Genomic DNA, 24835 nt, shown 5'->3' on the forward strand with positions numbered 1-24835 from the left:
ACTGAATCTAAATCTCTGCAAATGTGGCCCTGGATAATAAGCTATCTAGGTGATTCTAATGTATGTTAAGTTTTGAGAATCACTGATATACTGGAAGAAGGATTGCCAGTTCCAGTAATTTACATAAATTTGCTGGTCAAGTACTTAATCTAACTTGGCTTATATAAATTTTCCAAGTGTTCTCCTGACAAAAACATACATATTTTTTAATTTGGGGGGAGGAGTGTAATAACTTGATCTGAGAAAAGAGATGGGGACCCAGAACTAGCCACATGGAAGATTTATGGTCATGTTTGCAGCAGCAGCAGTTACAGCAAAGGGAAGCTAGAGAATAAGAGTTACAGTGTCAATGAATTCTTGTGAGAGTAGATCCAAAGAATTTGTGGGGTAGAACCAAAATCCCTTCAGGAAAGTATGGAATCTTTTCCAACCTCACTGATTTCATCATCTTTGGCCTTTTACTAATAAAAGGTCTTACTAAGGTCTTAGGAACTTTATTATAGTGTCTATAATCTTCAGTTAACTTTATAATTTATATTTATAAAAATAATGGCCTTGCTGATAATAATTTAAATTGTTAAGCTTTGTGTTTTGTTACATTGGTACTAAAATCTAAGTTAATGAATTTTTAGTATTCTTTTTTGAACTTGTTTCTTTTTCTCTTATTCACCTTAAAGTAATAAAAGCTCTAAGATAGTAAGTTTGAAAACATATATTTCAAAGATACTTTAACGTATGGAATTTTTTTTTAATTTGCAACATTCAATTTTTACCATAACTATATAGGTGTGTTAAGATAAACATTTTCAAATGTTCAGAAATTACCATTTTAAAAGAAAATTGAACATTTTAGTTATTGTTATTATTTAATCTTTGCTTTAGGTTCCAGTATAATGCCTGCAGCTGGAACAATGTATCTAACAACTTCAACTGGATATCCTTACACTTATCATAATGGTGTTGCTTATTTTCATACTCCAGAGGTAACTTCTGTTCCACCACCTTGGCCTGTAAGTAATTTTCATCTTAGAAGGTTTTCCATCTATTCTATTGATTTTGTAAAATATTTATTTCTGAGATATTTCAACCACAGACAAGCACGAATAATAATATAATCGCCATGTAGCTACCACTTAAATTTAACAGATGTTAACATTTTGCCATATTTACTTAAGTTCATTTAATAGGGGGAAATAAAATATGAGAAATTCAGGTAAAGTCTCCTTGCCCCCACATTCTTACTCTCTTTTTCTCCTCAGATATATCCAGAATATATAACCAGAATGTCTTTCCTATCATTTTATGGTTTTTCTACACATGTAGGTGTCCTTAAACAATAGGTAGTATTACTTTGGGTGGTTTTTAAACACTATGTAAATAATCTAGTTTTTCTATTCAACATTATTTTTTAGAGATTAAACCATGCTGATGCTAGTATATCTAATTCACTTTTAATATTTTATAATATTCCATTATATCAGTGTATATTCCCCTATTGATGGACATTTTAAGTTTTTTTTCTGTAATCAAGAGTGCAGTGAACATCTAGCTCTTGTATGTATTGTGTGAGAGTTTGTCTAGGAAAGTGGTCTTCAAAGTTTTTTCTTCTACAGCCTCTAAAAATTTTCTGAAAAATTATAAATAGTCTCTCACTCATTTTTAAGTTGACACCTTAAATTTGTCATAATTTTATTTTTTTAATTTTTTAATGTTTGCTTATTTTTGACAGAAAGAGAGACAGAGTGTGAGTAAGGGATGGGCAGAGAGAGAGGGAGACACAGAATCTGAAGCAGGCCTTAGGCTCTGAGTTGTCAGCACAGAGCCTGACACAGGACTTGAACTCACAAACTGTGGGATCATGACCTGAGCCAAAGTCAGACACTTAACCAACTGAACTACCCAGGAGCCCCTGAAATTTTAAATAATGTAGGAATATTATATATTGTGGAGTATTATAGATTTATTTTAGATACATTTTTATAAAACTTTGTAGCTGTATATTTCATTTAAGAAGAAGTGTTGTGGGGTGCTTGGGAGACTAAGTCGAGGGGCTGACTCTTGATTTTGGCTCAGGTCATGATCCCAGGGTCATGGGATCAAGCCTTACTTCTCTCTCTCTCTCTCTTGCTCTGCCCCAGTGAGCCCCAGACTGCTCACAGTCTGTGAGTTTGAGCCCCACCTCAGGCTCTGTGCTGACAGCTCAGAGCCTGGCGCCTCCTTCAGATTCTGTGTCTCCCTCTCTCTCTGCCACCCACCCCCACTCACGCTCTGTCTCTCTCTCTTTCTCTCTCTCTCTCTCTCTCTCTCACGCTCTGTCTCTCTGTCTCTCTCTCTCTCTCTCTCTCTCTCTCTCAAAAATAAATAAACTTAAAAAAAATCTTTTTTAAAAAAAGGATGGAAAATGTCTGCTCTAAAACTCAGTTAACAAAATTAGTCAGCCAAATAAAACTTTGTTTCTATTAGAAAATTCTGACCTTTAATATTTTTATAATGTTTAAGTTCAAATGAATGAGTTAGTATGTATTCCTGTGACGATCATGTAACTTATTTTGTTCCCTCGATGAAATAAGGGACCATCTCCCCTTTAATATTTCTTTTTTTTTTTAAGTTTATTTATTTTGAGAGAGACAACAGGGGAGGAGCAGAGAGACAGGAGAGCAAGAATCCCAAGCAGGCTCCAAGCTGTCAGCACAGAGCCTGCCACAGGGCTCAGTCCCACAACCTTGAGATTATGACCCGAGTGAAAATCAAGAGTCGGTTACTTAACCAACTGAGCCACCCAGGCACTCCTCCTCTTTAATATTTCTTATATAAACTCTTTTTGCTTTGCTATCTCCTATTTTTTAAGGGCATTGCCTTCTTGAATTGTTTCATGCCCTGTTGGTATTTATATTCCAGAACAAAGCACTATAACAGATCCAGGATGATTGAGAAGTGTGTCTTTCATTGTGAAGGAGAAGGGTAATTGTGAAAGGAGAGTTATGAAAAGAAGACAGACACATAGTACACAGACACATTCACAGATCAAATCAGGAAGGAGTACATAAAAATTAATACTCTTGGAGCACCTGGATGACTCAGTTGGTTAAGCATCTGACTCTTGATTTGAGGTCAGATCATAATCTCACAGTTTGTAAGTACAAGCCCCACGTAGGGCTCTGTGTTGACAGTGCGAAGCCTGCTTGGGATTTCTCTCTCACCCTCTCTCTCTCTCCTCCCCTGCTCACACACTCACGTTCTCTCTCCCTCTCTCTCCAAATAAATAAATAAACTTATAAGAAAAAAAATTAATACTCTTAAACTTATTCATGCTTACGTACCACTGGAAAAATTCTGTATTCTCCTGCTGTAGCAGGATTCTCACACAGAGTCGTGGCACCGAGGCTTTTTAATTTCCAGAAAGCAACTTTATTCGTGCCACCACCAATCAGTTGGGTTCATACCCAAAAAACTGAGCACCAAACATCATGTAGCATAGGTTTTTTATGCATTTTCTATTTCTTTGTCTCCCATATATGGTAACATACACACACATGTAGTCTGATTAAGTGTTCTCAGTTTACAACGTCATGAGGGATGTTGTCACATAGACACATAGCCAGGTTACCTTGTTTTTTGTGTTTTTTTTTTTTTTCCTTTTCTCTCTCTCTCTTTTTTTTTTTTTTTTTCTCTCCTTAGGGAGGGGTCCCTACCACACTAACTTGGTCTAGGCTACAATATATGCATAGAAGTAAAATTTCACATTATAAAGTATAAACATCTTTGACTAAATGTTGCCAAATGGCTTTCCAAATATACACTTTAGCTACAGTTTATGAAAGCTGCAATTTCTCCATAATCTGCCAACCCTTTAATTTTACATTTTTGCCAATGTTATTATGAAATAGTATGTTGTTTTTTTATTTAATCATTGGTAAGATTTAACATTTCATGTATTTATTTGCCATTCTACTTTCTTCTCTGAGGTGCCTCTTCATATCCTTTGTCCAGTGGGGTTACTTATTTTTTTCCATTGGGGATTATTGTCTTTTTCTTGAGTTCATGTATGAATTTTGTGAGTTCTAGTTTGTGGCTTGTCCATTAACTTTATAAGTTTTGTCTTTGTCACATGCTAGTTCTTTTAATGTTAAAAAATATATTAATGTTTTCCTTTATGGCTTCATCTTTTAGTATCTTGTTTAAAAAAAAAAAAACCAAAACACTTCCTGGGGCGCCTGGATAGCTCAGTCGGTTGAGCATCTGACTTCAGCTCAGGTCATGATCTCACAGTCTGTGAGTTCGAGCCCCACGTCAGGCTCTGTGCTGACAGCTTCAGAGCATGGAGCCTGCTTGGATTCTGTGTCTCCCCCTCTCTCTGCCCCTCCTCTGCTCATTCTCTTCTCTCTCTCTCTGTTTCTCTCTCTCTCTCTTAAAAATAAACATTAACAAAAATTTTTTAATTAAAAAAAAACACTTCCTTATTACTCAAATATAGATATTTTATATTTTATTTGTAAAATACTATAGTGTTGCTGTTTTTCACATCTAGATCTTAAATCTGGAGTTCATATATTGACTAATTCATCATCTTCCACTGTTTTGAAATGAATCCTCTGTGAAATGCCACATTTCTGGAGTGTAGGTGGAGTGGGGTCTTCTTCTGGGCTCTCAGTTCTATTCCACTGGTGTATTTGTTTGCCCTGCCCAATTCTCTTTTAGGTCCTGTTGCTTTAGAACTAGTTAAAATCTGGTAGGGCAACCCTATCACTTTTTTCTTCAGGTGTCTCTCATCTATCCTTAAGTCTTCATTTTTATAAATATAAATGTTATAATCCAGCTTGTTCAATTCTGTGAAAAGCCTTTGTTGGGTGTTTATTATAATTGCATTAAATATGTAGATTAATTTGTGTATAATACTGAATTTTAACATCCACAAACATTTCGTTAGGTTTTTTATTTCCATCTATCCACAAAATTTTCTTTCTCCAGGAAATAGTTTAGTACATCTTTTGTTGGATTTATTCTTAAGTACTTTATGGTTTTTGTTGATTTTAAGAATGACATTTTTTTAATCACATTTCCTAATAGGTTGAGACTCATAGGTAGTAATGCTTTTGATTTTTAAGTGTTCATATTCTATCAGTAATCCTTCAAAACTCTTATATAGACAATCATTTATTATTCAGTATAGTTATTTTTTTCTGCTCTTTTCTCATTTTTTTTCCCATTGAGTTATTGCACTGGCATTGTCTCTGCTACAGTATTTATATAACAACATGCCCTTGTCCTTGAAAAAGGAAACAAGTTCAGTGATTCACCATTAAGTTTTGTATACATATACTGTAGATTTTGGAAGATAATCTTAGATTTAACGAAGGTTTCTCAACCTCAGCACCAGACATTTGGGGCCAGATGATTCTTTGTTGTTGGAGGCTGTCATGTACATTGGATGTTTAGCAGTGTCCTAGCCTCCTCACATCTATAAAAACCAAAAGTATTGTCAAATGTTCCCTAGAGGGACAAAGTCACACCTGATCAATTAAGAAAGGTGTTTTACATTCTGTTTGCTAAGAAAGAAAGAGTATTAAATTTATCATGAAAGAGTATTGAATATTTTTCCTTAAACATATCTATTTTTTTAATTTTTTTAATGTTTATGTATTTTTTTTTAATTTTTTTTTTCCAACGTTTTTTATTTATTTTTGGGACAGAGAGAGACAGAGCATGAACGGGGGAGGAGCAGAGAGAGAGGGAGACACAGAATCGGAAACAGGCTCCAGGCTCCGAGCCATCAGCCCAGAGCCCGACGCGGGGCTCGAACTCACGGACCGCGAGATCGTGACCTGGCTGAAGTCGGACGCTTAACCGACTGCGCCACCCAGGCGCCCCATGTTTATGTATTTTTGACAGAGAGAGAGAGAGGGAGAGAGAGAGAGCATGAGTGGGGGAGGGGCAGAGAGCGAGGGAGACACAGAATGCCAAGCAGGCTCCAGGCTCCAAGCTGTCAGCACAGAGCCCGAAGAGGGGCTTGAACTCACACACTGCAAGATCATGACCTGAGCTGAAGTCGGATGCTCAACCGACTGAGCCACCCAGGCACCCCAGACATATTTATTTTTTAATTAATTATTTATTTTTTAATTTACATCCAAGTTAGTTAGCATATAGTGCAATAATGATTTCAAGAGTAGGTTTCTTAATGCCTCTGACCCATTTAGCCCATTCCCCCTCCCACCACCCCTCCAGCAACCCTCTGTTTGTTCTCTATATTTAAGAGTCTCTTATGTTGTATCCTCCTTCCTGTTTTTATATTCTTTATGCTTTCCTTACGTTGATCTGTTTTGTATCTTAAATTCCTCATATGAGTGAAGTCATACGTTATTTGTCTTTCTCTGACTAATTTCGCTTAGCATAAGGGGTATTGAATTTTAACAAATGCTTTTTCTATGTCTGCTGAGATTTTTCCCCCTTTGTTATTAGAAATTAAATAAATTAATATAGTAAATTACATTATTATTTTCTAATGTTAATCTCTTTACAATTTTATTAACATGATAGTCTGAAAATTGTACAATGATACTTTTTTCATTTTGTGGGTGGGGTGGTACAGTGAGAATTAAAATAAAACAACATAAGTTAGATCCCATATTGGAAACTGAATTTTAACTGCTATCATTAAAGCTTATTTTAACTATCTTGTAATACAATTTGCCTGTTTTATTAGTCTGATTTTAAATAACCTAATTTTGGGTTTACTCTATTACTTTGAATAATTAAGTGTTATGTGTACTTTTTCAAACATAGAGAAATCACTTGAAGTTTATTGGATGATTAACTCATTTATTTTTTTTTAATGTTTATTAATTGAGAGAGAGAGAGAGAGAAAGAGAGCACATGTGCACATGAAAGCAAGCAGGGAAGGGGCAGAGAGAGAGGGAGAGAGAGAATCCCAAGCAGGCTCCACACTGTCAGCATAGAGCTGGACGTGGGGCTTGATCCCACGAACTAGGAAATCATGACCTGAGCCAAAATCAAGAGTCGGCCGCTTAACCAACTGAGCTACCTAGGCACCCCGGATGATTAACTCATTTAAGTGTCAAATTAATAAAACAGAATTTGATAAATGCTTCAATAAGAAATGTATTTGCCTTAATTAAATGTATAACAAAGGAATAAGATTTAATTATTTGTAAGTAGTGGGAAATCAGTGGCAAAATTGGATGTGATTATTCATTCAGTTCTATATGTTAACATTATCTATTGCTGGTCTCATGATGGAAATAGGCATCATCACCTTAAGTCCAGCTGCCATTTTCTTTTAAAAAATTCTCTTAGAACCATATTTTTATAGTCTGGACGAAACAACTTTTCTGGTGGTGGTTTTAGCATTACCATGGAAATGAAACCAAATAAAAGTGGGACTACTGTGATGATTTTAGTAGACTTAAGTGGGGTTGGTAATTCTATCAATAACAGATAGAAAAATGACATTTCCAATCATAGACCACAGTTTGACTGGGTTTAGGTAACAATTCGGGATAAATTTTGTAAAAACTATTTTAAAGAATTTTGCTTAGGCCTAAAATAATTTTTCACTTTTTTTTTTTCCTCTTATAGTCACGTTCTGTATCTAGTTCCCCTGTGATGGTAGCTCAGCCAGTTTATCAGCAACCTGCGTATCACTATCAGGTAAACATGAAATTACAATTAAAATTCTCTGTAATACCTTCAGTCCTTTTTGGGTAAATTTCATTGTATTCTTTCTCATGCAATAACTCTAGTAATTAAAATGAGATACTTAAGCCTTGATAACAGTGGGGTTTTTTTTCTTATGGGGAACTAAACAATATCATACAAGAAGGTAGAATGTTTGCTTCATTTAACCAAATGTAATGAGGTCAGTTTTGCTCCATTTGGCTAACATTTAATCTCAAAAGTCTTTAGAAATTCCCAAAGCAACATACAGATAACACATTCAGGGTCACAGGCTAATTTTTTAATGTTATTGTTAACATTATATTACTTCCTTGCTATTATATTTAACATAATCTATATTAAAATAAGCCTCTTTTAGTTAACCAACACTCTTCTGTTAATTCTGTGGGAGATTGGTGATAAGTGATCCATAATGCCAGACTATTTTGGTGTTTTGCAAATAAAGATTTGTTTACATATCTTGTATTTGTATTACATATCTTGTATTTGTTTACATACTGTCTCTGGCTGCTTTTGTACTACAATGACAGAGTTTAGTAGTTCTAACAGAGATATTATGGACTGCAAAGCTTAAAATATTTACTCTCTGGCCCTTTACTTGCCAACCTCTGATCTATAGCATTCACAAATAAAATCACATTCTTTCTTACTTCTGGAATATTGGAAGAGAATTTGTTTCTTTCTTTTTTTTTTTTTTTTAACTTTTAAAATACACCCACATCAAGTGTTAAGTTTACTGGAATTCTTTTTAGTATTAGACTCAGTTTTGGGAGGGAGGGTTATTTTAGATAGAATTTAAAATTTAAATTTATTTAAATTTGTTATATTATCATATGTTAATGTATATATATATTTTTTTAATGTTTATTTTTGAGAGAGAGACAGAGACAGAGTGCAAGCAGGGGAGGGGCAGAGAGAGAGGGAGACCCAGAATCCAAAGCAGGCTCCAGGCTTTGAGCTGTCAGCACAGACCCTGATGTGAGGCTCGAACCCACAAACATGACCATGAGGTCATGACTTGAGCTGAAGTCTAGCACTTAACCAATTGAGCCACCCAGGCACTCTAGTGTATATTATATTATTATGCTATATTGCTTATTTTAAAATAAAGTTATCAATTCTATTAGCATGCTAAATATAAAATATCTAAAGTATTTCCTTCATTTACTAAATATGAAAATAACTTAATGGCATATATTTAAAATACATATGTGGTATCACTTTTTCTAAGCTGCCTCAAAAGTTTAGCAGAAGCCTCAAAGACAAAACATTAGGTACCACAGCTTTTACCACAACCAGCCAAATATTGTGAAACCAGTTTGAGGACCCTTAGCTTATTGTCCACCTTGAACACAATGAGGGAAAGCTGAGATTGCTGAGGGAGATTGGTAACAAGGTTTTCTTGAATAAAAGAGTTGTTAGAATGCTATGGCATTTCCCCTTCTTCTCAACCAAGTAAAGAGGACATCAGAGAATGACTAAGAAAGCTTAATGCACCTGACTTTGGACTGAAAAAGTTCAAAGAAGCAGCTGAACTAGCCTCTGGAGGCAGAGCCTGGAGAGAAGGCTACAGTGGGAATGTGTTGAACTTTTACTCACAACAAGAAAGGTTTATATGTCCCAAGAGCAAGATGTGAACCTCACAGAAGAGACCCTTTTCAAAAAACTTTAAGATGACCCCAATAAAGAAAGAATATGTGTGAAATAGACTTCTAGAATCAAGGGCTAGAAATGTAATTAGAAGTTCTCAGCAGGGAGATCACCAAAGAATCCAGTAAACTACCTAACTAGAGAGTCCGCATTTGGAATCTGCCACACCCCAAGAAGTGCTCTGTCCTAATTTTTATCTAGGGTCAAGGAAGAAAAGCTCAACCCAGTGCTTTTAAAGTGTCAGGGGGTGAGAAAGAATGCTACATGTCATATATTTTTTTTTTAATTGCCTAATTCGAACCCACAAAGATTTACACATATTTTCTTCTAAGAGTTTTATAGTTTTAGCTCTTACATTTTTAGATCTTTGACCCAACTTGAGTTAATTTTTGTATATAGTTTGAGGTGTAGGGATCCAACTTCATTCTATTTGCATGTAGGTATCCAGTTTTGACCCCTGTTTATAATGTGGGTGGGTTTGTCTCTGTTTTTCATTTTAGGCCCCTGCACAGTGCCTACCAGGACAGTGGCAGTGGGGCGTTCCTCAGGTAAATATTAACTTTTTTAATTGTATTTTTATGAAGACTATATGAATATTAAGGTCAGGAGAACTAGATTTGAGATGTTCCTTTTCTATTTAGTAACTGTGATACCTGTGGCAGTTTATTTAATTACTATATTTCTTAGCTTCCCCATTTGTAACATGGAAGTAATGATACCATACCTTTGTAAGTTTGTTTACCTGATCTTTGTGAAGATCACATGAGATCGTGTTAGTGAAAGCATTTTATTAAAAAGTGAGTACTTATATAAACATGCAAAATTACTTTTTATTATTTTGTTTTAATTTTTTTTTTACGTTTATTTATTTTTGAGACAGAGAGAGAGCGTGAACGGGGGAGGGTCAGAGAGAGAGAGGGAGACACAGAATCTGAAACAGGCTCCGGGCTCTGAGCTGTCAGCACAGAGCCCAACGCGGGGCTTGAACTCACGGACCACGAGATCATGACCTGAGCCGAAGTCGGCCGACTAACCGACTGAGCCACCCAGGCGCCCCTACTTTTTATTATTAATATTATGGGGAAATGTAGCATTTTTCCAGTTTTACTTCAAATTTTTCTTCAGTTTGACTATGCTCCTTAGTAAAATTCCATTTCTCAATTTTTGATACAAACAGTATACCACCAAAAAGACTATTTAATGACATTTTGCATTCCCATGTGAAGTCACAAAGCTGAGAATAGGTATCTGTGCCAATTTAAACATTGTAAGCTATATTATTACAACCTTCAATAGTGATCTTAATATCATTATTATCTGAATTTATAAATGAGGTTGTGAAGCATTAAGAAACTTTAGTATTTACCAGTGATAAAGTTCTTTGATCACATCTACACAATTGGAATTTATAATAACCAAGAACTCCTTATTTGTTGTTAAGATACTTCTATTCTTGGAAAAGAACTTCAGCAAATTATGAAACAAATATTTCTGTCATCTGTTGGGTAAGTTATTTGGTTTAACTGGAATCATATTTGATTTGGAAATATGGCTTTGTGTTTTAGTCTCCTGCATCTTCTGCTCCATTCTTATACCTGCAACCTTCTGAGGTTATTTATCAACCGGTGGAAATCGCACAAGATGGTGGATGTGTCCCTCCTCCACTGTCTCTGATGGAAGCCTCAGTTCCAGAGGTATGTATTAGTCTCAAAGTAAATTACCTATAACTACCTCATCGTTATATTGTATTTCTTTTTCTTTTCTAAAGATATTTAAGACCCTCATGGAAGCTGCATATCTTTTTTCTTTGATTTATTCACATCTTTTCCTCTTTAATATCTAAGAATGCTCCAACTTAGACTTCTTCATTAACTAGTTCTGAACCATTTCTGAAATTAGCTGTTCACTGTACTAGGCTAATCTCTGAGTTGATCTGCTTGAAAGAGTAAGGTACCAAATACTTCTCTTTCTTTTGGTTTGCCTGTCAATCTGTATTGTTATTAACATTCTGTCAATTAAAAGCATATAAAAATTAAAGAAGAAAATAATCTAAAAAAATCTTCCTTTAAAATGTAAATCAAAAATACTTCATAACTACAAATTGTAAATATCATGTTCAGTGTCTTTAAACTACATTTCCAAATCATTACTTACCTTACCACCTATGTGCCAGGAACTGTACAGGTATGTTTTAAATCAGTGTTATGAAAGATTAGAAAATTAACACCCACCTCCCAATTAGAGTGTATTATATTACTTTTTTATATTACTAATGTTTATAACATTATGATGACATTCTGGAACAATAATTTCCACAATTGGATCTTAATGTTACTATCACTACTTCTAGGATTTCTCCATTTTTCATCTTACCCTCCATCACCTGGTTGACTGACTCTTCAAGAACTCATTGTTAAAGAAAGCTTGTGGTTGTTACATTCTCTTAAGAGATTTCTTACATACTTGTTTGTTGAATATTGTTGTCTATAAATCTGAAAGACAGTTACACTAGCTATAAAATAGCTACATCATACTGCCAGAACAAAGTACAACAAATTATGGCTTAAACAACAGACATTTATTGTCTTAGAGTTCTAGAGACTCAAAGTTGAAGACCAAGATGTTGGCAGGATTGGTTCAGTCTGAGGGCCATGAGGGAAGCATTTGTTTCAGGCTTCTCTTCTTAACTTATAGATGGCCATCTTTCCCCTGTGTCTTCACATTATCTTTGTGTCTCTGTGTCCAAATTTCTCGATTCTGTGAGGATAGCAGTCATACTGGATTAGGTTCCACCTTAATGTCCATTTAACTTGATTATCTCTATAAATACCCTGTCTACAAATAAGGTCACGCTCTGATGTAATAGAGGTTACGACTTCAAAACAGAAGATTTGAGGGAACACAATTCAACCCTTAACAACACTATTTAATTATAGAACTTCTGGTGTACTCTTCTCTGGTGTTAAGAAGTTTGAAGCCAGCCTGATTTTCTCCCTGGTACATAATTTGCTTTTTCTTCTTGCATACCTGGAGAAGTGAGGTGTGTTCTTAGTTGTCTTTGTACATACTATTCCCATCTTCTTTCCCTAATTCTTCAAATTCAAGCATCAATTCCACTAGAAAACTTCCTGACTACCTCCCTGACTTTCTTAAGCTAAATCAAGTAGTTCTTTTCTTTTCTCCTATACGTTTCATAGGATTTATGGTAATTTTGGCTACTCAGCTATCCCCAATCAGTCTATAAATTAATTAAAGATAGAGAGTGTGTTTTTCATTTGTGTTCCTCTATTAGGTAGCAAAATTCCTGTACATTGTAACGCTGAATAAATACTTTGAATTAATAAATGAAAGGCAATAATTTTTTTTTCCTTTTTTGTTAACAGCCATATTCTGATCATGGAGTTCAAGCAACATATCACCAGGTTTATGCTCCAAGTGCCATCGCTATGCCTACACCTGTGATGCAGCCTGAGCCAATTAAAGTAAGAAGTTTGTTTTGATTTTTTGGTGTTTTTTCAGTCATTTCAAGTTTTTCAAATTTATTTTCTGAAAAGGAACAACTTTGGATATTTAGATCACATTTGTGATCAGAAGAACAGAATTAATGAACTTTTTCATGTGAAGGATGTACAATTCTAAATTATAATTTTTATTTATTAGTTTTGAACAAGTTATAAACCATACATGGTCAAAAATGTTTTATTTACTGTAGTAAAATACATATAACTTAAAATTTGCCATTTTAAGTGTACACCTAAGTGTTAATTAATTACATCCACAATGCCGTGCAACCATTACCACTATCTATTTCCACACTTTTTCATTACCCCAAATAGAAAATCTGTACCCGTGAAGCAATAATTTCCAATTATTCTCTCCCTACAAATCCCTGGTAACCTCTAATCTACTTTTTGTCTCACTGAATTTGCCTAGATATTTCATATACTCAGATTTTGGTTATGTGTGTTAATGGAATGTGGCATTTATATGGGAGATAAAAACAGTTAACAATCTATTCAGCTAGTTTGGGAACTGCTCATGCATCCTAAATCAGATGCATGCCAAAGAGTGGGAATCTAGTTAGATGCATGGATATATTCAATATATTTCAACTAAATTCTTCTTATTCCCTTATGACCTTCAATAAAAGTTTCTTATTGAAACTCTTCATCATTACTTGGGGAATTGGGACTACATCTCTAAGTGAAGAATCACAGATTGATTAACTATTGTGATGGTAACATGAATCTTGCTTGCAGTGTACTTTGGTAAGGAATGTAGGCATATTCTATGACAAAATGATGGAGATTAGCTATTTCACAGTCATATTTATGCTTCTGAGCCATCCCATGTGTTAGAACTTGGTACCAAGACAGTCTACTTTAAGGAGCCTCCCCACTCTCTCATATCCCCTCATCCCATTACCACTCACTGCATCCTTTCACTGCTATTACTACTGTACTGTACACATGAAATAAAACCATAATGGTGACCTAGTGTCAAAGCCTAGAGTGTTCCTAAACTTTATTTATAGAGTTATTATACTATCAAAATTTTCTAAAACAGATTTCCTCTGGTGTTAACATTTTCTCCTAATATACTTCTCTAGGAATAGCTGAAAGAGATTAGCCATATTAAGCAAGTACTAATTACTTTCAGTTACTGATTATATACACTATATATATAAACACACAGGATTGAAGTTTTATTGCTTGAGTGGTACTAGAAGAAATTTCCAAAGAATGTTAATGTTACACATTCTTTTTTTTTTTTTTAAGTTTGTTTATTTACTTAGAGAGAGAGCGCTAGCTGGGCAGGGGCAGAGAGAGGGGGAGAGAGAGAGAGAATAGAATACCAAGCAGGCTCCACACTGCCAGTGCAGAGCCTGATGTGGGGCTCTAACTCACACACCGTGAGATCATGACCTGAGCCAAAATCTAGAGTCAGACACTTAACCAACTGAGCTACACAGGCACCCCTAATGTTACACATGCTAATTTAAAGTTTAATTCCTCTAGTTTAAGAGTAAACACTTTTCTACATTTTCTTAAATCTATGAATAAGAAATGAAAGAAGTTATACAGAGAAACTAGTATCTTACTCCTTAGTCACATAAAAAGTACATTTATGTTGCATATAAATCATAACAGTCATGAAAAGGTAGGTATCTTCTCTTTTTTCATATATAAGCCTAAAACTGGAATCAGTAACCTGTCTCTTCATGTCTAAAGAAATGCTGCTAGAAGGAACTTTCCCCATTCTATCCTGATGCAGATCTTTGCTTTACTATGCCACAGGCCAAAGGGGAAGAAAACTACTGACTTGTTTCAATTTAATCTGTCTCATTAAGGGTTATAATAATTCTGGTTATCACATGGGATGCATCCTAGAGAATGTTTTAGTCCTATTCAAATTAAGATTTAAGGATTAGAGAAGAATTGAAGAGCTATGAACTATGCTTAACTAGCTTACTCCAAAACCCATCATGTCTCACACAACCTAGTATCAGATTTCATTGAATCTGCAACATCATGGATTATAAGACACACCATTATTTATCACCATGAAGGAAAAAAACATTGCCATCAATTGTAAACGTATCCTTACTCAGAGGTTTTGAAGTATGAAATGCTTTAAGGAATGCAATGTCTCAGTATCAGTGGAATTTAACCTTTTATACTTAGAGATACAAAGTTGAGAGGGATGGGGAAGAAAACCCAAAAATCCTCTTTTGTTAGAGATGAGGAAAAAAAGAAAGTTTAATTTAATAAACTTTAAAAGTCAAAACTGAAACACAGGGCTATTGTATACAGTTTTATATTTCCAGTTTTTATTTTTTAAGGTCTAATGTTCTGTGTATTTTATGCCCAATAATTTTCTTTAGGTGATTTGATGGCCCTCAATAGAAAATGCTACCCCACCTAGGGACAGAAACTCTAAAAACACTCCCATAGTTTTCTAAAACTATACAATCCTATAGAAATGCTTTAATATTCAAGTTTTACTGTATGGAAAATTATCTCCTGTTGTTTATAGTACATTTGTATTATAACATAGAAGTCTTAATACACAACTGTTATATCATTAGTTGATGATCTTTTCCTAAAACATATTAAGTACACTAATATTAAAATATTGACATTTGAAACATTAGCCTTCGTTCTTATTATGCAAATTTTCTCTGGTGTACCAAATACCTTGATGAGTTAAAAGAAAAAGGTAGAAATATTCCTTAGAATAATGTGAGCTCGGGGTGCCTGAGTGGCTCAGTCGGTTGAGCTTCCGGCTTCGGCTCGGGTCATGATCTCACAGTTTGTGGGTTCGAGCCCTGCATCAGGCTCTGTGCTGACGGCTCAGAGCCTGGAGTCTGCTTCAGATTCTCTGTCTCCCTCTCTCTCTGCTCCTCCGCCACTCATTCTCTGTCTCTCTCCTTCAAAAATAAATAAAAACATTACCAAAAAAAATTTTTAAAAAAGAATAATTTGAGCTCTAATGATTATAATTTTAAGGGTGTTAACTGGATATATTCCAAAGTAGCAATTTCAGATGTCAAAACTATCTTGAAGCATCAAATCTAATCAATAAAATAGAGACCTTATTCAGGGCTCAGAGCAAAGGTCTAACTGCTGTAAAAGACTGTTTGCTAGAAATCACTCATTGACTGTAAGGCACACGCTACTACCAATATAGAAACTACTAGATGAATAAGGTATTCTTTTTTTTTTTTTTTCAACGTTTTTTATTTATTTTTGGGACAGAGAGAGAGACAGAGCATGAACGGGGGAGGGGCAGAGAGAGAGGGAGACACAGAATCGGAAACAGGCTCCAGGCTCCGAGCCATCAGCCCAGAGCCTGACGCGGGGCTCGAACTCACGGACCGCGAGATCGTGACCTGGCTGAAGTCGGACGCTTAACCGACTGCGCCACCCAGGCGCCCCATGAATAAGGTATTAATTAGGGTATCATTTTTTAATTCAGCAGAGCCACATCTTATACATAACTGAGTTTGGAAGTCAATAAAGCAAATCACAGAATGTCAAAATTAGCCCATTGAGCTAGACTACAGGAAAAAACAAAAGGAAAATCTTTGTGTATCTGGGCATTTGAACTATTATGCTTTTAAGATCAGTATCAGATCCCAGGGTAAGAAATGTATAAGTAGAAAATTATGAAGTGTTTATGTTTTACAGTGTTTTTCCATTTTTGCATTAATATGTGTCCAATAAATTTGTTATGAGGATTAATTGAAATACTAGAAACTGGGGAAATTATAGTTTTAAGTTCACCTTTAAATTAAATGTTCATTTTATTTAATTCCAATGTATAATAGCTATTCATGAAAATATTTAATGTTAATAATATTTAACTATTTGCCAGCCTATGAGGAATTTCTTCTTCTTCTTTTTTTAATGGTTATTTTTCTTGTGCCAGTACCATACTGTCTTAATGAGTACAGCTTTGTAGTATAGCTTGAAGTCTGGGATTGTGATGCCTCCTGCTTTGATTTTCTTTTTCAAGATTGCTTTGGCTAGTCGGGGTCTTTTCTGTTTCCATACAAATTTTAGGATTATTTGTTCTAGCTCTGTGAAGAATGCTGGTGTTAGTTTGATAGGGATTGCATTGAATATGTAGATTGCTTTGGATAGTACCGACATTTTAACAGTATCTGTTCTTCCTATCCAGGAGCATGGGATCTTTTTCCATTTTTTTTGTGTCTTCTACAATTTCTCTCATAAGCTTTCTGTAGTTTTCAGTATATAGATTTTTCACCTCTTTGGTTAGATTTATTCCTAGGTATTTTATGGTTTTTGGTGCAACTGTAAATGGGATCAATTCCTTGATTTCTCTTTCTGTCGTTTCATTGTTGGTGTATAGGAATGCAACTGATGTCTGTGTGTTGATTTTATTTTATTTTATTTTATTTTATTTATTTATTTTAACATTTATTTATTTTTGGGACAGAGAGAGACAGAGCATGAACGGGGGAGGGGCAGAGAGAGAGGGAGACACAGAATCGGAAGCAGGCTCCAGGCTCTGAGCCATCAGCCCAGAGCCCGACGCGGGGCTCAAACTCACAAACCACAAGATCGTGACCTGAGCTGAAGTCGGACACTTAACCGACTGAGCCACCCAGGCGCCCCAGTGTGTGTTGATTTTATATCCTGCAACTTTGCTGAATTCATGAATCAATTCTACAGTTTTTTGGTGGGATCTTTTGGGTTTTCCATATAGAGTATCATGTCATCTATGAAGAGTGAAAGTTTGACCTCCTCCTGGCCGATTTGGAGTTGTCTGATTGCAGAGGCTAAAACTTCCAATACTATGCTGAATAACAGTGGTGACAGTGGACATCCCTGTCGTGTTCCTAACCTTAGGGGGAAAGCTCTCAGTTTTTCCCCATTGAGGATGATATTAGCATTGAGTCATTCATATATGGCTTTTATGATCTCGAGGTATGCTCCTTCTATCCCTACTTTCTTGAGGGTTTTTAACAAGAAAGGATGATGTATTTTGTCAAATGCTTTCTCTGCATCTATTGAGAGGATCATGTGGTTCTTGTCCTTTTATTGATGTGATGAATCACGTTAATTGTTTTGCGGATATGAAACCAGCCCTGCATCCCAGGTATAAATCCCACTTGGTCGTGGTGAATAATTTTTTTAATGTATTGTTGCATCTAGTTGGCTAATATCTTGTTGAGGATATTTGCATCCATTTTCATTAGGGAAATTGGTCTATAGTTCTCCTTTTTAGTGGGGTGTCTGTCTGGTTTTGGAATCAAGGTCATGCTGGCTTCATAGAAAGAATTTGGAAGTTTTCCTTCCATTTCTATTTTTTGGAATAGCTTCAAGAGAATAGGTGTTAACTCTTCCTTAAATGTTTGGTAGAATTCCCCTGGAAAGCCATCTGGCCCTGGACTCTTGTTTTTTGGCAGATTTTTTATTACTAATTCGATTTCCTTACTGGTTATGGGTCTGTTCAAATTTTCTATTTCTTCTTGTTTCAGTTTTGGTAGTGTATATGTTTCTAGGAATTTGTCCATTTCTTCCAGATTGCCCATTTTATTGGCATATAATTGCTCATAATATTCTCTTATTATTGTTTTTATTTATGCTGTGTTGGTTGTGATCTCTCCTCTTTCATTCTTGATTTTATTATTTGGGTCCTTTCCTTTTTCTTTTTAATCAAACTGGCTAGTGGTTTATCAATTTTGTTAATTCTTTCAAAGAACCAGCTTCTGGTTTCATTGATCTGTTCTACTGGTTTTTTTGGTTTCGATAGCATTAATTTCTGCTCTAATCTTTGTTATTTCCTGTATTCTACTGGTTTTGGGTTTTATTTTCTGTTCTTTTTCCAGCTCTTTAAGGCATAAGGTTAGGTTGTGTATCTGAGATCTTTCTTCCTTCTTTAGGAAGGCCTGGATTGCTATATACTTTCCTCTTATGACTGCCTTTGCTGCATCCCAGAGGTTTTGGGTTGTGGTGTTATCATTTTCATTGACTTCCATATACTTTTTCATTTCCTCTTTAACTGCTTGGCTAGCCCATTCATTCTTTAGTAGGATATTCTTCAGTCTCCAAGTATTTGTTACCTTTCCAAATTTTTTCCTGTGGTTGATTTCGAGTTTCATAGTGTTGTGGTCTGAAAATATGCACGGTATGATCTCAATCTTTTTGTACTTACTTAGGGCTGATTTGTGTCCCAGTATATGGTCTATTCTGGAGAACGTTCCATATGCACTGGAGAATGTATATTCTGCTGCTTTAGGATGAAATGTTCTGAATATATCTGTTAAGTCCATCTGGTCCAGTGTGTCATTCAAAGCCATTGTTTCCTTGTTGATTTTTTGATTAGATGATCTGTCCATTGCTGTGAGTGGGGTGTTGAAGTCTCCTACTATTTTTAAAATTTTTTTTTTTCAACGTTTTTTATTTATTTTTGGGACAGAGAGAGACAGAGCATGAACGGGGGAGGGGCAGAGAGAGAGGGAGACACAGAATCGGAAACAGGCTCCAGGCTCCGAGCCATCAGCCCAGAGCCTGACGCGGGGCTCGAACTCACAGACCGCGAGATCGTGACCTGGCTGAAGTCGGACGCTTAACCGACTGCGCCACCCAGGCGCCCCTGAAGTCTCCTACTATTATGGTATTACTATCGATGAGTTTCTTTATGTTTGTGATTAATTGATTTATATATTTGGGTGCTCTCACATTTGGTGCATAAATATTTACAATTGTTAGGTATTCTTGGTGGATAGACCTCTTGATTATGATATAATGCCCTTCTGCATCTCTTGATACAGTCTTTATTTTAAAGTCTAGATTGTCTGATATAAGTATGGCTACTTCGGCTTTCTTTTGTTGACCGTTAGCATGATAGATGGTTCTCCATCCCCTTATTTTCAATCTGAAGGTGTCTTTAGGTCTAAAGTGGGTCTTTTGTAAACAGCATATCAATGGATCTTGTTTTCTTATCCATTCTGTTACCCTATGTCTTTTGATTGGAGCATTGAGTCCATTGACGTTTAGAGTGACTACTGAAAGATATGAATTTATTGCCATTTTGATGCTTGTAGAGTTGGGGTTTCTGGTGGTGTTCTCTGGTCCTTTCTAATCTTTGTTGCTTTTGGTATTTATATATATATATATACCCCCATATATATATATATATATATATATATACACACACACACACACATATATGTGTGTGTGTGTGTGTAAAATGTATATGTATATGTTATATATATTTAAAATATATATATATTTTCATCTTCTCTCCCCTCAGAGAGTCCCCCTTAAAATTCTTGCAGGGCTGGTTCAGTGGTCACAAACTCCTTTAATTTTTGTTTGTCTGGGAAACTTTTTATCTCTCCTTCTATTTTGAATGACAGCCTTGCTGGATAAAGAATTCTTGGCTGCGTATTTTTCTGATTCAGCACACTGAATATATCCTGCCACTCCTTTCTGGCCTGCCAAGTTTCTGTGGATAGGTCTGCTGCAAACCTGATCTGTTTTCCCTTGTAAGTTAGGGATTTTTTTTTTCCCTTGCTGCTTTCATGATTCTCTCCTTGCCTGAGTATTTTGTGAATTTGACTATGATATGCCTTGTTGATGGTCGGTTTTTGTTGAATCTAATGGGGTTCCTCTGTGCTTCCTGGATTTTGATGTCTGTGTCTTTCCTCAAGTTAGGAAAGTTTTCCACTATGATTTGCTCACATAACCCTTCTACCCCTACTTCTCTCTCTTTCTTTTCTGGGACCCCTATGATTCTGATGTTGTTCCTTTTTAATGAGTCACTGATTTCTCTAATTTTTAAATCGTGCTCTTTTGCCTGAATCTCCCTCTTTTTTTCTGCTTCATTATTCTCTATAAGTTTGTCCTCTATATCGCTGAGTCTCTGTTCTGCTTCATCCATCCTTGCCGCCGCTGCATCCATCATGATTGCAGCTCAGTTATAGCATTTTTAATTTCATTCTGGCTATTTTTTACTTCTTTTATCTCAGCAGAAGACTCCAGCTAGTATTCTTATTATCGTGATTCTAAATTCTGGTTCAGACATCTTGCTTATATCTGTGTTGGTTAAATTCCTGGCTGTCATTTCTTCGTGCTCTTTCTTTTGGGGTGAATTCCTTCATTTTGTCATTTTGAAGGGAGAATGGTTATTTATTTTTGAGAGAAAGAGAGCACGTGCAAGCAGGGGAGGGGCAGAGAAAGAGGGAGAGAGAAAATCCCAAGCAGGCTCCACACTGTCAGTGTAGAGCCCAACACAGGGCTTGATCTCACAAACTGTGAGATCATGACCTGAGCCGAAATCAAGAGTTGGATGCTTAACAGGCTGAGCCACCAGGTACCCCTGAGGAATTTCTTCTAATTAAAGCACCAATTGGACTTGAATGAGAAACACAGCTATTTATGTATTATATGTTACCTTTTAGAAAGACACAGTGATTCCAGAGTAAATTAGAAAAGGACTTGACCTGTTACCACTGTCTGTTTCTAGCTCAGAGACCCATAACGTACACTTAAACTAAAAATTAGCAACTTACCTTTACTTTACAGAATCATTCCATTACTATCTTCTTCCTAAACATTTCGTCATTTCGGTATCATTAACACTTCTCATAAAGCAATTTAGAGACTAAAATTTCCACATATTCAGCAAGTCCTCAGAGTAGAGGATGAAAACTGTAAAGCACTGCATTGTAGAGGGCAGGAACAGGAAAAGTCTGTGCTTTGCAGCTATGAACATACAGGAGGGTATAAATTTTTATGTACTGTACAAAGTCAAACTATACATAGTCTCACATTCTGCAGAATAAATTATTTTACTCAACAGAGAACTAGGCACCAGAAGCAAAAAAGATTACCAATCTAGAGGCACTAGAAATTGCATAGGTTGTATGTGTACCAAGCCTCTTTCTTGCTACAAACCTAAGAGATGGGACAGAGGACGGTAAGAGAAACAAGAACTCATGAAATGGATCTTTTAGAATTTTCATGGATAGATCTACATTCAAGGATAAGTTAAACAGAAAAGTATACATTATATGGGTCCCATGAAAATATTTTTGTATATGGCACTACATTGAAGGCAAGGATAAATAGCATATATATGTATATATGCATAAGAACATATATACAAGAGGAAATTAAATAAAGTTATAAAAACATATCCCATGTTCCTAGTAATTACAGACTGAAAAACAGGAGAGATGAAATGGTTGCTAGTCAGTGTAAGAAGACACCATATGAAACTATTGATATGATGGAAAAAATCAAATTTGTCTCGGCTGTAAAGGACCAGTAATTACTACATAAAAATAATTCCTTGATGTAGAAAGAATTTTTTGAAATCTTCCCAGAATACAGAGGAAAGTAACATGAAGGATAAAATGATGAAAAATAAAATGCTAGAATAGAGAGAACAGACACAAGTCCAGCCAAAAAAGGAGTAACTCTCAAAAGGAATACAAAAAAGACAAAAAGAATGAACACACATTTTAATAGTAAAACAAAAATAAAAATACCCTTGATTTGTTTGAATTTAAAAGTCAAAAAGGATTCACCATCCTTCAAGCCTAATTAATGAGAGATAATCCATGTATAAATATGCTGGGAAATATCCATTTCTCTCCTTCAAACATCCTGGTCCTTTTAACTTTTTTTTAACCATTTATTTTTAAATAATTTTAGAGTTAAAGAAAAGTTGCAAAAAATAAGAGTTTATGTATCCCTTCACCCAGCTTATCCTAATTTAACAACTTATGTAATCATAGAACAATTAGGAAAAACAAAAATTAGCAATAGTACAATATTATAAACTACAAGCACTATTTAAACTTCACCAGTTTTCCACAAATGTTCTTTTTCTGCTCCAGGATCTAACCCAAGAATCCCACATTACATTAATTTGTCATCTCTCCTACTCTCCTCCAATCTGTGAAATTTACAGTCTTTCCCTGTCTTTCATGACCTTGATACTTTTAAAGAGTACTGGTCAGTTATTTTGTTGATAATCCGTCAATATGAGTTTGTCTGGTAATTTCTCTTGATTAAATAGAAGTTATGCAGGGGTGCCTAGCTGGCTCAGTTGGTACAGCACGTGACTCTTGATCTCATGGTTATAAATTTGAGCCTCACGTTGGATGTAGAAATTACTTTAAAAAAAATAAAACCTAAAAAAAAAAAATAGAAGTTATGCATTTGGGGAAAAAAAATATCACAGAAGTGATGTGCCCTTCTCAGTGTATCATTTCAAGGGATACAAGATGCCAGTATATCTGATTACTGGTACTATTAACCTTGATCACTTTAAGCATGAGAAGTAAATTACCTAAATAAGCAGATCCAGGAGTCTAACAGAAGCATGCTTTCTAACAAGAGAAAAACTTAGCTGGCCCTATGAAATCCCTAACAGTAAAGCTCATTGATAAAACTATCCATGCATAAAGAACTTCCCATTAGGATTTTAGTGCTTCCTCCTTAAATATGGATATGCAGTCACGTTAGAAGAAAACCTTCAGAATGAGAGATCATAATAAACAGAAAGAAACATATAATGCAGAAAGCAGAAGAAAATATCAAACTATAATTAATATCCACTTAAAAATAAGAGAAAATAAGAAGTGTTCCATGCATAGAGATCCTAGCAAACACTTCATTTTTATCAAACATATTGCCCCTTTTAACTTTTTTTTTTTAACTTTGTATTTTGAAGTAATTTCCGATTTACAGAAAAGTTATAGAAATAATAGAGTTTCTGTATATCCTTCATCCTCCTGTTCTTTGACTGGAGGGCATTGGTAGAGAAAATGAACACTAATATGTCCTCTTAACCTAACTATATACCTTACTCAAATTTTATTAGTTTTTACACTAATGAGGTAGCTGAAATAAATCAAATGTGAAAGGGTTAAACATTACAATCAAAAGCTTTCAGAAAATAGAAAAAAGAGGTAAATGATAATAGAGAAAAAGATAAAATTAGGTTGATCCAAGAAGTCAAATATTAATTCCAGAAAAAGAAAATGGTTTGAAGGAAATTAGCAAAAAGTTAACACAAGAAAATTCCCTAGGAAGTTAAGGACAAGAATCTCTAGATTAAAAGGCCCTAGGGGCGCCTTGGTGGCTCAGTTGTTAAGCATCTGATTTTGGCTCAGGTACTGATACCATGGTTTGTGAGTTTGAGTACCACACCAGGTAAGCCCTGCATCAGGTTCATGAATTCAAGTCCCACATCGGGTAAGCCCTGCATCAGGTGAGCTCGAGCTCCACATCAGATGAACATGAGCCCCCATCGGGTAAAACATGAACTCTGCTTCAGGTGAGCCCGGCTTTCTCTCTCTCTTTCTCTCTCTCTCTCCCTCTCTCTTCTCTCCCTCTGCCCTTCCTGGGAATGTCTCTCTCTCTCTCTCTCTCTCTCTCTCTCTCTCTCTCTATCTCTCTCTCAGCTCCTAGCTCACTTGTGCCCTAAATAAATAAATAAATAAATAAATAAAAGGGCCTACCAACTACTTGGCACAATTGCTGTAAAAGACTCACAGTTTAGGCACATTATTCTGAATTTTATTTTTATTATTCTGAAATTTCAGAATGGCAGGGATTTAAAAAATAAACCTAAGTGAGAAAATAGATCACAGACTAAGAATCAGCAACACTGAAAGCTAGAAAACAATGGAGCAAAGCTTAAAAATATTTAATGAAAGTTTTAATCTAGGATTCTATAATAGACAAGTATAAATGAAAAAAATATATTTTCATACAGTAGAGTCTCAAACAATTTACCTCACGTGCATCCTTTCTTGGGGTGCTACTAAATGTGTATTTCACCAAAACAAGAGAATAAACTAGGAAAAGACATGGGATAAAAACAAAAGAGCAGAAAATGAAAATGAAACAAACATCTAATGCAAGGCAGAGGCTAAGGATGACAACAAAAAGAGGTCTTGGGATGATGGCTGTTTAGATGGTTTAAAGAGCAATCAGTCCAG

At 35.4% G+C, this 24835-nt stretch overlaps 2 protein-coding genes across 6 annotated transcripts in view; one reads left to right on the forward strand and one right to left on the reverse strand.

Annotated features, from left to right (window-relative positions):
• The window catches only part of BOLL (boule homolog, RNA binding protein), a 44137-nt gene that overhangs the window by 12772 nt on the left and 6530 nt on the right, over positions 1-24835 (forward strand). For all 3 annotated transcript variants that reach the window (XM_058710226.1, XM_058710210.1, XM_058710218.1), the window contains exons 6-10: positions 883-1010; positions 7597-7668; positions 9846-9893; positions 10911-11039; positions 12729-12827. In XM_058710226.1, coding sequence (XP_058566209.1) covers positions 883-1010; positions 7597-7668; positions 9846-9893; positions 10911-11039; positions 12729-12827 — 476 coding nt within the window. The remainder of the gene's footprint in view (positions 1-882; positions 1011-7596; positions 7669-9845; positions 9894-10910; positions 11040-12728; positions 12828-24835) is intronic.
• Positions 11902-24835, reverse strand: part of MARS2 (methionyl-tRNA synthetase 2, mitochondrial) — a 40216-nt gene continuing 27282 nt past the window's right edge. For all 3 annotated transcript variants that reach the window (XM_058710170.1, XM_058710160.1, XM_058710152.1), the window contains exon 4: positions 11902-12102. The gene's annotated coding sequence lies outside the window, so the exon portion shown is untranslated. The remainder of the gene's footprint in view (positions 12103-24835) is intronic.

This window comes from Neofelis nebulosa, chromosome 2 (genome assembly GCF_028018385.1).
Source record: "Neofelis nebulosa isolate mNeoNeb1 chromosome 2, mNeoNeb1.pri, whole genome shotgun sequence".
Lineage (NCBI taxonomy): Eukaryota > Metazoa > Chordata > Mammalia > Carnivora > Felidae > Neofelis > Neofelis nebulosa.